Consider the following 14,860-nt stretch of genomic DNA (forward strand, 5'->3'; position numbering starts at 1 on the left):
TATATGTCGGGATAGTTTTTTTTATAATCACCCTGTATATATAAATGTACATTATGAACATTTTTGTCAAAACTTACCAAAACTAGTGCCATAGGCAGCTGTAATATGCAGTGCAGTGAAAACACATTGTATATATATATATTTAATATATACAGTCGAGTCCTGTTATAATGAATGCCAAGAGACCGGAGGAATCGCTTCGTTAAAATGAAATTTCGTTATAAAGGAATTCCAGGTTACCTAGCATTGTTCCTATTTAAACTTATTTAGGGGATTAAAAAAGTGTTTGTTAAAACAAGATTTTCGCTATAACGGTATTCGATTGTGTGTATATATATATACATGGAAAGATAATTTTTTAGTTGAAAATTTAACATTTCAGAACATCAGAAAATTTCAAAGAGGTTTTTAAAGTACCCAAAGGCAAATAAAAGACTTTTTCAAAAAGTTATAGCAACACTGCCCAAAAGTACTGAATTAGCATAACACAGTGAGTCGTTGAAACACTTCGTTATGAATTCGGTGTTTTATGTTTCCAGTTTTTCAATTATAGCATAGTATACATATCAAATCAACTTCTTATTTTTACATACTTTACTTTTACCTGGCCATTAATATACAGTAAAACCTCGATAAGTCGTCACCTCAAGTTATCGAAAAATTATGACGGCTTAAGCGGAGTTCAGTCAGTTTTAATGTGCAATGTTATGAAAATCGTATAAATTTAAAGTAATATGACATTTATTAAAGTATGAATCAAAATAACAATATTAATAAAATTTATAGATTGCGAAAGAAAAAATAACAGCAATTTTTCATCTTTTTTATGTCTTATTACTTAAATTATTGTGGTGAAATGTACTGTACACTTTGATTTATACTAGTAATTTTTAATTTAGACTAACAGAGCAACTGTTTGAATAAGTAGCTTTTCTTCATAACAGAACTCTATTGCACATTAATATTACATATACATCAAATTTAATTTTAGTGTTTGAATTCTTCATCAGTAGTTCATGATGCAACTACAAAGTGATCTTGAACACTTTTGACTTGGTGGAGGGGCCCTGGGCAGGGAAAAGTAAACAGAAGACCTCAACTTGGGAAAGAATGTCTAATTTTTTTCAACAAAGATATAAATTTCAAGCCCTAAATTAGTAGAGTCCATGCTTTCTATGATTATTTATTATCCGTGCCTGTTGCACTTTGACTTTAACTTGATTAATTTGATTCTTTGATTTACGTAATTTTTGATTTCCTTTATATAAAGCTTGGGTGTCTTACGGTTTGTCCAATGGAGCCCAGGCAGAAATGAGATCTATCTCGAACAGTCCCCAACGTTCCAAAAACCTTATTCGGCAAATGAACTTCTCCAGCTTAACTTTCGTTACTTAAACTGTTCCGTTTGGGTATATAGAATTTTATGGTGACTTTTAAGCATATGGCAATGCTGTTAACAAGCTCTTTTTTTAATGGGAGCCATAAAAGTAGTCTGTTCCTCTTTCTCAAACTTTTTCATAGTGACGACTTAACCAAAATTAGCGACGAGTAAACGAGGGTTTGATAACATTGTGGTCTATGAGAGCTGGAAGGGTCTGAAGAAAAATGACGACTTAACCGGAGTGACGACTTATCAGGGTGACGACTTAACGAGGTTTTACTGTATTTCAAAAATTAATTAAATTTAATAAAAATTGATTGAAAAATTATAAAACAGTGGCTGCCGTGTGAAAAATATATTTAATATAAATTTATAGACATGTTGGAAGGATTACAAATTCCTATATTTTATAGAGTGTATGTATGTCTTTGGAGATATTCTTTGCGAGGCTCCACACTAGTTACTTTTTCACCAACATTGCTTTTTTAAAACAACTGGCCAATTTTAATGTTTTCTGGCTCAAGTCACTTTATCCCTTTATATGAGTTAAAAACAGGGCCTGTTCTCTTCATAAGATTGGGCCCTGAGCAAATATGAATTTTTGAGGCATCTTATATGTAGTCTTCTTAGAGGCAGGGGAAGGGGTATGTGAGCTGTGCTTGGAATACAGAAGGCTGCTAATTAAGGAGCCCTGAAAATTGAGTATAGGGCACATGTCCTATATGAGAAACAGACCCTGGCTAAAACCAACAGCTCAAACACATTTAAATAACTCAAACAAAACAGAATGAAAAATGCATGTATCAAGGTTCCACTATATACTCTTCTAAAAAAACTTAATATGCCTTGTTTAATTTTTTGTGTAAATTTTTTATCATTAAAATTTTTTTTTTTTTTCTTAATTTTTTCTCAAACTTTCTCTATTCTTTCTTAGATTTAGTGAAATGATTCTTTCTTCTACTCTTTTTTTATTTAGACAATTTTTTCACATTAAAATGTTCAAACATAAAGCTTATTATCTTGTAATGTGCTTGTTTTGAGAATATCCTTTCTTTTTCAGTCGGTTCATGTATCCAGCCATAATAACCATTGTAATTTCTAGTCTCACATTTCCACTGGGCCTTGGACAGTTCATGGCAGCTGAGGTAAATCATATTTCAACTGATCAGATTATTTTTTATTTTTAGTTTTGCAAACACATTTGCATTGCTGTACACAAAGGAGGGAGGGGGTTGGGTTTATAACAATAAAATCCTGCATACGCCTTCAAAATATATCTGCTTAATCTCTAGCATTATAATTACTCTGAACCTCTTTACTCCAGAGGCACACATGTGTACCTTTTTTTAATGGTTTTAATGATTCTTTTTCCACGTTTAGACTTGAGGTATATATATAAGGGTACCTATGTATTGGCTATTGTTATAAAAGACCCAGAGTTCCAATGTGTTCACATTAAGCAATGTGCACTGTATTCGATGCACTTAAAATTATTGTCACATATTTTTTTACAAAATCTTTTACCAGATCTTTATTCAAAAATAAAACAGCTATAACTTTTTAGATTTTATTTTATAAAATAATCTGTTGAAACAAGTTACAATGCAGTTGCACCCTCCAAAATGTGCACATAAAATTACGGACATTGATGAGGCATTGTCTTGGGCAGTGTTTCTCAACCACCGGGCAGTGACATCAATCGTACTGGGCCGCAAAAATGTATTAATATCCATTACCCTTTCATTTTTCAAAGCATTTCCATGAATAACTAATTGGTTCATTTCTTTAATTATGGTGCATATTATTTTAATTTTTCAGTCTAAAAATCATACAAGGGAAAAGATGAAAAACCCTCCTAGAGTTCCAGAACAAAGGCTTCCAGACGCAATTGTAAAATATAAGAATTTGGAGGATTTCTCTTACCCCATCGCACTGAAAATCCTTTGTTTTGTTGCAGGGCCCAAAGGAAAGGAAACATGTCTCTGGTCCCCTCCTCCCCCTCGAAAATAGTATTTTTAATTGTATTTTTTTTCTTTTCCTATTTTTGAGTATCTGTCTTTATGAGACCCAAGCAATACAGCAGGGGTGGGGAATGTTTTTCCATACTCTCTGTCCCTTTTCCCCGAAAATATCCTACTGCTTCAGGGGCTCTCTGTTGACAACCAGATGACCCTGTTGTTTGCGTGTTCACGGTTTGCCATTGTCGATACCACAGAAAATGTCCTGAAGACAATAATGCCACGAGAAAACTCGGTATCCCATGTTCCTTGGAGAGGAACCAGTAACCAAGCTGCATAACTTCAAAGGGGAATAATTGTGAGTGATTTAGGAATTTCCGGGAAATAGAAAACCACCTTCGATCATTGGACCTGTTATTTATGCCCCCAGCGGTAAAAACCACTAGCAGTCCTATTATAATAATTTAGTATGTGTTCTCAGGAACGAATGAAGTATCATACATATGTGTGGCAAATGTCAGCGACTAATCAGTGAAGCACCTGCTGTATACAGAAAATAGTGTGTTTTGAATCGGTCATTAAAGTATACATAACTACTGGTGATAATTGTCTTGACAAATTTATTTGTCTTGAAAACGTGGCAATTTTTGTATAAATTAAAACCAGGCAAAGTTTCTTATTTTTGTGATAATTTAATTCTATATTTCATCAACTTCAAAAACCTCATTTCAAATATACGAAGATAAATATCCGAAACTTCTCTTATTCCAATGGATTTTTCATAGGGGGGGGGGGGGGGGGACTCTGAGGTCTGCCCCCCGAAATGTGAGAAAATGACCAAAAAAAGCGAAAAAGATGGGTGGCCAAATCTATTGTTCTATTACTTTGGTCTCCTCGAACGAAATTTCTGGCTACGGACCTGTTATACGCATACACGCTATTGTTTTTTTTAGATTTGAACAGAATGGACCAACTCCACTTGAAAAGCCATAAAAAACGGGAAAACAATCGTTTTACATTTCTGTTTTCTGACTCGACAGACAGCTGTGTCCACAGGGATGCCGTAAGTCAAAATCATTGGTATTGCTCACTGCGCCCACCTAACTTTCGGTTTTGATATATGTCGTTGCAATGTTTATCTTGCATTTCCTGGTTCTTTAACATTTTTTACCCGAGTAACCATTCAATGGATGACAACAATGAAAGAAGCAAGATTTTGATTAAACTATAAGCATTTATTCAAATATATATTAACTATTAATATAAAGTTTTAACAACAATTATCACAATTAAACCTTTCTCTCAATATTATAACAGAACAATAAAACTGAATGGTCTCACCGCCATGTCCAAGTTTTCACGTATTAGTTCACATCGTCCGATAGACACTCCCAGGTGTCTACCTCACAGCAGAAGACTCCCCAACACCAGCTTCAGACGGGTTTGGTGTCTCCACACACACGTTGAGGTCACAGCTCAGCCACTGCGTAGGGAACTGGAGGCGAACGTCCACGGGTAGCCGGTCTGGCCACTAACCAATACACAGGCGACTGGATCATGATGACGTTGGGTTTTCACATGAAGTCCAGCGATGAGACGGGTGAGGTGCCAAGGGCACATCTCTACAATTTCAACTCATTGTTCCAGAGAGACGATCCAGCTCACACCTCAACAGGGCGTGATGCCTTAGTGATTAAGACAAGACGTTAATCGGAAGTAGTAGAATCAGAGAAGGAAGCACATCTCTATCTGGTTTTTATATAGGAGCATTCCCATAATGCTTTACGATAGAACCAATCACAAGATCAAAGGTGCGGTATTGAGCTTGCATCTAATTTACATAATTTCATGAGAGAAAAGGAAATATTGTAAAAATTATAATACTGAATCTGGCAACCAAACATAACAAATTGGTGATCTGGCCAGGAGCCACAACTTTTAGGCCTATTGCACATTGTATAAGCTCATGACATTACAGACCGTGAGATGGTCCTAGGACCCACCGACGGCGTGGAGGTAAAATATATTGCACATTTATATAACCACTTTGCTGAACATTTACATTATATTGCACTAATATATTGCACGATTAATTAACATAGAGTTTGACGACAACGACTCGATGCAGTTCCCACTGACGAGCCACGGGAACCTCCCAGAGGGAAAGAGAAGGTAACTAGACGAGCTATTGGGATCTCTGACATGGATGTAAAGCAGAATTTATATGGGATGTTGGCTGCCCAACCTCTGTCCCCGTTCTCGCCCGATGGCTAGGAGACCCCACTGTCAGACTAAGCGAACTAACTGGCCTGAACTGGATTGCCAGCAGAAGCCTCGGGTGGTTTCCGGTAGCCAATGAACCCTGGGGCCTAAACAAAGTTAAATAAATATAAGTATTGTAAGAGATCCCAGGTCGTCATGTTACAGCGTGACCATGCATACCGCTTTCAACAAAAATGTCCCGTTTTTGGGCTTTTTTGTCAAATTCAAATTCCACAATTTTTTTCGCCATTCCTCGCTCATATATTTCAGAGGTTCCAAAGAAAATTGGAGTTCTCCGAATGATTTATTCGTGGAATCCCCACCATAAAGCAGGGCACCTAGGCTTAGATGGGCCGCAGACGACCTTTTACTATAGTGATCGAGCGGGGATCATGTCTGGTGTTCGGGGCCCCTCTACAGTCAATTGATGCAAATTAGCAACCTCTGCATCCCAAGCAAGGCAGTATCCTTAACACCAGGGACGTCGGGAGCGTTTTGAACGTTGTGGATTCTTGTCTTGTTCTTATAGAGGAAATTTCGATTTCTGAATAACATACACAGTTCGGGGGTGGGGTATTGCTCGAACCTATGTCACTAACTACCGCGGGCGATCGAGCACCCACAGAACCCCCAATTCTGACGAATCTGTTTAATACAGCTTTGACCCCTCCCCCCAACCAATCAAGAGTGCCATGTACACTACCAGTAATATTCACAGTTTTCCGTATATGTTGCATCGTCACACTTTTCATGGGCTCTTTTATAGTGAATTTAATAGCATGAAAAAACAAAAGATAATCATAATTGTCCCGGGCCCCAGGACTAGAGACCTGCCAGCCGCACCCTTGTGGGAGCCACTGCTGAATTTAAAAAAAAAAATTGTTTAAATGACAGAAGTTTGTTTTTCCAGAGTTATTCATACAAATAAAATTCTAAGAACTTATTTAGATAAAAGTGGACTTACCCCCCTTGAAGTAAAGCAGAAACTACTTCATCAATGTGTCACTACGAAATTCTTTCAGGCAACAAATATTGCGTAATTGTCCTTTTTTTGCTCAGAATAATGATGTTTCATCATTCCAATACTGCTAATTTGAAATCACTTTTAGGAGCGGCAAGTAGGAAATGGTTGCATTCCCTATATGCAACTAATCATCCAACAGAGATGAGAAAAATTTGCCACACACACGGCATGAAAAGTTCTTGGAAAAAAGTACATGACTGTGCAGCAGTAGAAACGAGTTTTTTCCTCATGTGGCAAATACTGTATATCTATTCAAAAAAAATAGCAAGGGACTTGAACCACTGACATTCACTCATTGTATGCTTTTATCAGGGGCTACCTTTTCACTGAGTAAAGAAAAGACAGAGATCCAATTATCTTTAATTATTAACACCTGTTCAGTATGTAGAGTCTGCAAAAAACAATTTCTCTTTTTTTGTATAGAAACATTTGGTTTCGGAAAAAAAGCCAGTAAAAAAGTTGCTAACAATATCCGTAATCATTTCGAGGGCCATGGTACCCTTGGGCATCGCGTTGAGGACCACCGATAATTTCAACAACAGGAAGCAAATCACAGGAGGGAGTGTTGAATACATGAAATGGCGGGAAGATGACAATGACATTCGGTCAGGTAGGTGTCCATTTTAAGCACAATCCAGTTTTGTAAACCCCGAGGATAAACGACCCTAGCAAGCACCAGACATTTTTTTAGATAGTGTGCAAAGTTTTCAGGAATTGATAGGCTTCCCAAAAGGGAGCTAGGCGAATGGTGGCTTTTTACTGTGAGGAGTACGTAAAAGGGTTCGGCGACAGATCCGCACGTTGCATTTCCGCATAGGGAGGAATTCGGACGCATTTCCGCACAATCAAGTCCCTGCTTAAATATCTTTTTTTTTTCTTTTTCTACCCCTACTTTTTTTATTTCCTTCCTGAAGTGGATAGGAGTTGTATTTTTTGATATCATTTTTTTGTTTTTTCACGGTATAAATTTACCATAATGGGCCTGCAAAAGATCCCAGCCTAGGGGCCCTGCTCTAGGATGTGAGGGCCATGTGTTTTCAATATTTGCGGAAACAATTACAAATGTATGCTTATAACAAATTTTTATTTCTGAATCTCGTGGTGATCTGCTCCTTGCAACAAACCACTTTTCTGAGTCTGATGCCATTTCAACATCAGTCAGACCTCGGTATAACATCATACCTGAGTACCGAATAAATATGACTTCCTTAACGGGTGATTTAATAATGAGTAAATGTTTTGCCAGTTAAGCTAGCAGGATTTTAAGAAACTGACATTATAAGCGTATTGACGGTAAGAGGGGTCGAGGTTATACCGAGGTCTTACTGTACATCAATGATTTCTAGAGGGTGAGTCCCCCAGTGCTCCTGGCTGGAGTCTCTGGAGGAAATTTTTTCCATATTTTACCATATGAAAATTCACAACAGATGGGGGGGGGGAAGGAATTGGGAAATCCTGCCCTGGTACCCACAAAACATCTCAATCCAGAAGCCTTGTTCAATTACATGGGGACCTATTGCTGAGAGATGCTTTGCAGATAAATTATATTGAATGTACACTATACTGTACTGTATTTTTATAGGGCTGTGATACCCAATCTGTTTGTTGCAGCACTTTCTGGGTGCCACTGACAGGGCCCATAACTAAGAGTGTAGATTATTGCTGTTGAGTGTGGGGGGGGGATTGAAACAAATGTAGTTTTACATCACCACCACAGTGTAAAAGTCGGTAACTTTGAAAGATAGTTTTTGTTTCCCCTAAAATTTGCCATCCTCTCAAAATTGCTGCCCATGAATAAAAGATTTTGTGAAAACATCACAGTGTTTTACATGCTGCACATTATTTTTTTGCAATGACTGATAAAAGACTGATATTCAAATAAAACTTAATTTCTTTCAAATTAATTTCCCTGGACTGACGGAGCCATTTGAGGCCCCTCCCAATAAATTTTATGAGGATATATAATTTCTCCCAATAATTTCTGAAAAAACAATGCAATGCACCCTCTCCTGCGTACGCACTTGAGTCTCGAATATAGGGGACGACCAACAACTTTCAGCCCCGACCCCCAGTGCCACAACTAGGGGGAGCAGCAAGCGGATCTCGTGCCCTGGGCGCTGGACCAGAGGGAGCCCAAATTTCATTCTCAAACCCAGGGGTGGGAACTCTGTGCCAATTGCGCCGCACTGCGCCAAAACTAATATCTTGCGCCATCCTGCTCCAATAGCGTTTTTTCGCATTTTTCTGCGCCAAATAGCGAATTTTGCTTCAGTATGCCCGGAATTTCGGAAAGGATGCCAAAAAGTGTTTGTTCCTGCTAGCCACGAAACGTTTCTTTACGAGAAGAGCGTGTTTTATTCCACTATACTTAAACTATCGGCCCCTGATCGGGCTTTCCATCGCGAAACCCCGATATTGTCCGTGATCGTGGAACTGAAGATGGTTTGCAATGCCTTTCAGCTTTAAAGTGCAAATTCGAGTGTTTGTTTAAAAAAAAAGTCGTCACTGGAAGCAGCAGAAATTACTGTAGTCGATTGTCATTGTGTTAAATCCCGATGTTTCGTGAAAAAAAAATTTAATTCCGGGAGTAAAAAGCGCATGTCCGCCGAATTACGAATGTTAGTTTAGAAACTTTGCCGAATATCGCCAATGTTGCTGAATAACGAGCGTTAAATCGCCAATGTTGCCGAATAACGAGCGGTAAATCGCCAATATCGCCAAATAACGAGTGTCAGATCGCCAATCTCGCCAGATAATGAGTGCTGAATCGCCAAACATCGAGTTGATTCTTCCGAAATTCTCTCCCATTTTGCAACAATTTCTTTCCAAGTATAAAAAACTTATAAAATTTTTTTAGCTCATTTGAAGTGCTGCTGTTCAAGGCAGCAAATAGTGCTCTCAGTAAGCAAAAATCATCTTAAATAGACGGGTGCAAAAAATTTTATGACAGCCGCTCTTTCAAACAAGGTGTCAAAAGCCTAAAACACCAAAAACAAAAATCAAGCTGACGAAAAGATGTTTGATAACAAAAGACAGTGCAGTTTTATTTTGAAAAGGGTTGAGGGTTAACAAAAATATTCTTGCTAATTTCACTGCTCCAATTTATAAATATCTGCTCCGAATCCCATATTTTGCTGCTCCAAATCCCGAATTTGCTGCTCCACAACTGCTCCAAATCCTGAATTTGCTGCTCCAAAACTGCTCTGAATCCTGAATTTTGCTGCTCCAAGGCTGCTCCGAAATGGACTGTCACTTCCCACCCCTGCAAACCTTACCTTTAACATTAAAATGGGGCGCACTTGCCCCGGGTGACCAAGTTTCGAGTTGCGGTCCTGCCCACCCCCAATGTTTTCTTTATGTGGGTGCCTCTGCATGCCCCCTAACATTGGTGGGGCTGACAAGGCTCCAGCCCAGGGGTCCGGGATGATTCTTGTCATTTTTTGATTTTTCACGCTGTAAATTTACTGTGTAGAGGCCCGCCAAAGATTCCAGTCTAGGCTCCTACTACAGGATGTGAGAGCCATTCCACGGTGTATTGCGATTAAGCTCTTTACGGGGGCAATACATCTAAATGAATTTTATTTATGAATTAATCAATTAAATTATTTTTGCGGTGAATATAAATACACAAAAGCACATTTTTTTAGTGATATGTACTAACAACGCCGATTCAGAAAAGATGCCAATAGCAACAGAAATTTCAGGGCATGTGATGATAATGTTGCCTCTATATATAACGATAATCCCTCTACAACGATATTTTTTCTTGGTCCACAATCGTTATATCAAGGTTTAACTGCATTTCATCTAGCTATTGTTTATTTGTCTCAGTGTTATTAGTCATACAGTATTTTGTCAAAAATGTTTCGGCCCAGGCTCCCGAACTCGATAAGTAAAATATGGCTGTCGGAGTGTACTTGTTTCGGTTTCAATCATTATTGGCCTATTTTTTACCCTTTCTTTTCCTTTTGCTGCATCGTCTCTGGAAGGCTCCTAACCCAAGGGTCACATTCAAACATAAGAAGTTCTTTTGAAGAAGAAGCGAATTGAGTTTTCCGACAGCGAGAACAAGGAAGGACCAAAGCACCTCCACCTCATATCGTCTCCAGATGCCTGCCATCCAGAGATGCATGCCTTTGGGGCAGCTACGATTCGAGGGAGAATGATAATTGGAGATTGAGTATCGTTGTTGATCGGGAGAAAAACACTACAAATTGTTACAAAAAAGAAAGCCAAGGACAAGTCGATTACGATTTTAAAAAAGTATTAAAATAAAATTTTTTAAATACACTTTTTATAAAAAAACTTTTTTGGGATAATTTCTTTAATCATAAAAATAGTTTTTCCGAGCCAAATATGGGAAACGTATCGACGCGAATTTTTTTTTATGGGGGGGCTGAGCCGGTCCTTCAAAATTATTGGAGGGGCTTGGGCCCGTGGGCCGGATACAAGTTTACGCCTATGGGCATAATAGCAATAAGCTTTGTTATGATTTTCAGCAGTGAATGAGTGTAAAGTAATAAAAAAGTAATGGGTATATATATACAGAGCAGAGCTTTTCCAAAGTGAGTGTCGCTGTGTCTAGGGGCATCGCCAACCTGTGGGGTGTCGCGGGGAGCTTGAGATATTTATTTGTGCACAGTGCAGTGGCAGCTTGAGCTTACCTGCTGCTCGGGTGTGAAGCCTCATATGCCACCCCTAAAAGTGACCCTGGTCGGAGGCTGGCAGGGCTTCAAACAAGAGGACTTCTAGATCAAAGCTAGTTAAAGAGTAGAGGTTTTACTCTTTAACCAAGGCTTTGCTTTAGATCAGTGATTCCCAACATGGGCAATGGAAAGTTCCAGAGGGGCGGTAGAAGCTACGGGTATAACATTAGATCCTATGGGTTAGATTGCGTTGGGGGGCGATGGGAGAAAAAAGGTTGGGAAATTATGCTCTAGAATCTAGATCATAGTTTCCCGAAATTTTTCTTCCATCGCCCCCTTCATCAGCAATTTTTTCCTCTCATCGCCATCTAACTCAAATGAGCCTATAGGATCCTATGTAAAGTCCGTAGCTTCTATTGCCCCCTGGACTATTTCATCGCCCACTTTGGAGAACACAGCTCCAGATAAACCTGATTTTTTTTCAGAAGAAAGCCGCACACCATTGTTTACCACACAAAATGGGCATGACCATACATCCCGCTTTCGAGGAATATTTTTGTGCTTTTCGATGCAGTATTATTTTACCGTTCTTAATAATGCTGCAACAGGTAATTTAACCATTAAAACAGCACTTAATTTGAATAGCCATCATCACTTATCCTGTTAAGATTATGTATAACAAGGTTATTTGTTATTAAGAAATTTATTTAGAAGATATTTCTGGTGCTCCAGGGAATTGAGAATTGGGACAAGTGAGAAGCCGAATTTTTCCTTTTTTCTGGACCATTCTGGAAAAAATACTGGGCGAGGGAACCAAAATGCATAATTTCCCCTTTTCATAGAGTATGGGGCTGCTCTTGGACAATGCGACCCATTGCTGCAGCACGGGGCGGCACTTTACAGGAGTGCTAAGTCCATGGTGAATGAGTGAAAAAGTTTTATTGGCCAAAGAGAGAGAGATAGAGTGAGAAATTATTTTTGTCCGTTCTGGAGAGGCTAAATCAGAAACATGGTCATAAAAATCACTTTAGTTCCCAAACTTCTTTTTTTCTTGTTTTACGGTGCCAATCCAAGTTTTTGCAATATGTTTTGTATCCAATATGTTTCCCAAATGTTTTCCACTGTGCTTCAAATTGTCATATATAAGCTTACCTTACAGTTACAGACAGCTAGATTGATTAAGTTCACACAATGATTCGTATTCCCAAATTATACATAACATAGTAGAAAAATTGGATGTTTCAATAAACTAGGCACACTATTTAATTACTAAATATATTTGGTGAGACGTATTATCGTTCTTCCACCCAGTACCTTACCAAGGTGGAAAACCATGTTGTGAAGCATATTTTAGGGACAATGATCCCAATGGAATTAAAGCAATATATATTTTGCACCTCAAACTTTTTACTTAGTTCCAAAAACAGAATTGGGGGGGGGGGGGGTCACGAGTGCATTTACACTTCAGAGATATGACATCCCTCCTAAAGTGGGCAGAAATAATTTTTTGTAATTTCTTTCACCCTTTTACATTGGATTTAGCGCTCCTACTGGGGAGGAGAAGGGCAGAAATCATTTCCCCTAACTTTTTTCCTGCTTTCTACCTCAGACTTGGCACCCCTCCTACAGCGGCACAAATAATTTTTCCTAATTTTTTTTTTTTGTCCTTGCACACCCAGTGCCACAGAGTTGCCCCTTGTTGAACTAATAGGAAAGTCTGGCGAGTTGAGAGACTGGCCAGTGATCAGGGGAGCCAAAGTGCATGGGTTTTCTCGTGTGAGCACATTTTTGTTTCTCCTCGTGTGACTGGTAGGAACGAGGCCCAAGTGCAGGATCCCTATTTAAAATGGTCAGCAAATCATAGGTTTTAATTTGTTCATTTTTAAAAAAAATATTTATTCAATTTTTTTTTCGAAATACTGTACTGCGTTGGCGATTCGATTCTGTATTTTTAATACAAGTAATACAAGTCGGGGAAAAAAAGAGGCATGAAAGGCCTTCTGGCTCAAAATCTTTCCCATATCAGAAGACACCTTCAATTCCTGTAATACTCCCCGTAACATAGGAAAACACTCTTGCTCTCATTAGTAGAAAAATTGGGTGGCCAAGAGCGATTCCTCCATTATTTTTTAGAGCACAACAAAAGAGAAAGAAATTGTGTCTTCCCCTTCAAAATCTCCTTTAGGGGTAAACGAAAAGAGCTCGAGAGAGAGTGTGTGTATTTTTATCTGACCAAAATCGCTTTGTACTGTACGTATATAGGTGCACTGCCCATCGATTCTTTTCTTTTGGAAAAATAACCGTAACATTTTATACACTCAAACCTCCAATTTAGTTTTGTCATCTTGGCCATTTTTCGTGTATATGTTATAGTTATTTTTTTAAATACGTATCTCTTAAAGATATTTTTCTAGTAATGTATATCTATAATATAATGTGTATCTATATATATTTTTTAATGTGTTTCGGCGCTCCTTTGCATTTGGTGCCCGATGCAATTGCACCGGTCGCACTGCCCTAAGACCATCCCTGATGGCGAGTTACAATATAGACATTTTTTTTTACATCATTACCTTCTTTCTAGCTAAGATTAAATACAAAGTTTGATCGTAAAATATATTTTACATTAATTTTAAGCTATTAAAAATGTGCTAATAAATAAGTGCAGCGTCGATGTTAGCACAAAAAATTTTTATTGCCCACTATGAATGAAAACTATGCGAAATTAGTCTATGAAATTAAATATTAAGATGCTTCGATTAATTTGCGATCAATTGAATTTTTTAATGAGGTCGAGGCACCGAAATGAAGAAAACATTATGGGACAAGTTGCCATTTGTCCCATATATACAGGCTCAAGCCCTTATGCAGGAGAGGAAGTGGAGCGTTGCATTTTATATTGATTATTGGTGGCTCAGCCACCTTATAAAATATATTGGGGTGCTCAGACAGCCTCAGTACCCAGGTTCCAGCGCTTAAGCAATGAGGATGTTTACTGCAGTTGTTGATGAAATGCTTCACTTATGTTTTGGCTTCTGCACATTATTAGTACATTACCGGGGAAAAAAATGTTGCATCACTCTGCAAGATAATAATGGATTCAATTCATTAAATGGGTTTTAATCAATTAACTAAAAGGGTTTAAATTTATTATTCAATTAAATAAGGTTTTAATTAATTGATTCAATGGGGGTTTTAATTAATTAGCTCGCAATCAAAAGGTAATTGGTTGTTTATTAATTATTGACTTATAAAAAGAGTAAGCTATTCCAGACCGGACTTATAGAAATTTGATTCACTGGGCCGCTGTTTCAAAAGGTTGAGAACAACTGGTCTAGGGGCTTATTATTCATGAGAAAATACTTTTCCCTTATTTGAAAAGAAAATTTTTTATTTTTTTTTTAGCTAACAAACCATGAAGTTATGAATGAGCTGTTTAGCAATATCACGTGGTCAGGAAAACATCTGCAAGTTGATGAGCAAATTATTGTAAGCCACTGGTCAACATCATTCACAAATATTTATGTCACTTTAGTCATCTTCATCATAACAAATGTAAGTATTTACCAACATTAATGTTTTTTTTATG

General features: G+C 37.9%; 1 protein-coding gene across 2 annotated transcripts in view; it reads left to right on the forward strand.

Annotated features, from left to right (window-relative positions):
• LOC149084943 (chloride channel protein 2-like) overlaps positions 1-14,860 on the forward strand; it is a 424,727-nt gene that overhangs the window by 257,553 nt on the left and 152,314 nt on the right. For both annotated transcript variants that reach the window (XM_089232681.1, XM_089232680.1), the window contains 2 exons: positions 2,442-2,526; positions 14,677-14,826. In XM_089232681.1, the coding sequence (XP_089088807.1) occupies positions 2,442-2,526; positions 14,677-14,826 (235 nt within the window). The remainder of the gene's footprint in view (positions 1-2,441; positions 2,527-14,676; positions 14,827-14,860) is intronic.

This window comes from Pholcus phalangioides, unplaced genomic scaffold (assembly GCF_987345545.1).
Source record: "Pholcus phalangioides strain wild (caught in Gottingen) unplaced genomic scaffold, Ppha-v1.0 ptg000007l_1, whole genome shotgun sequence".
Lineage (NCBI taxonomy): Eukaryota > Metazoa > Arthropoda > Arachnida > Araneae > Pholcidae > Pholcus > Pholcus phalangioides.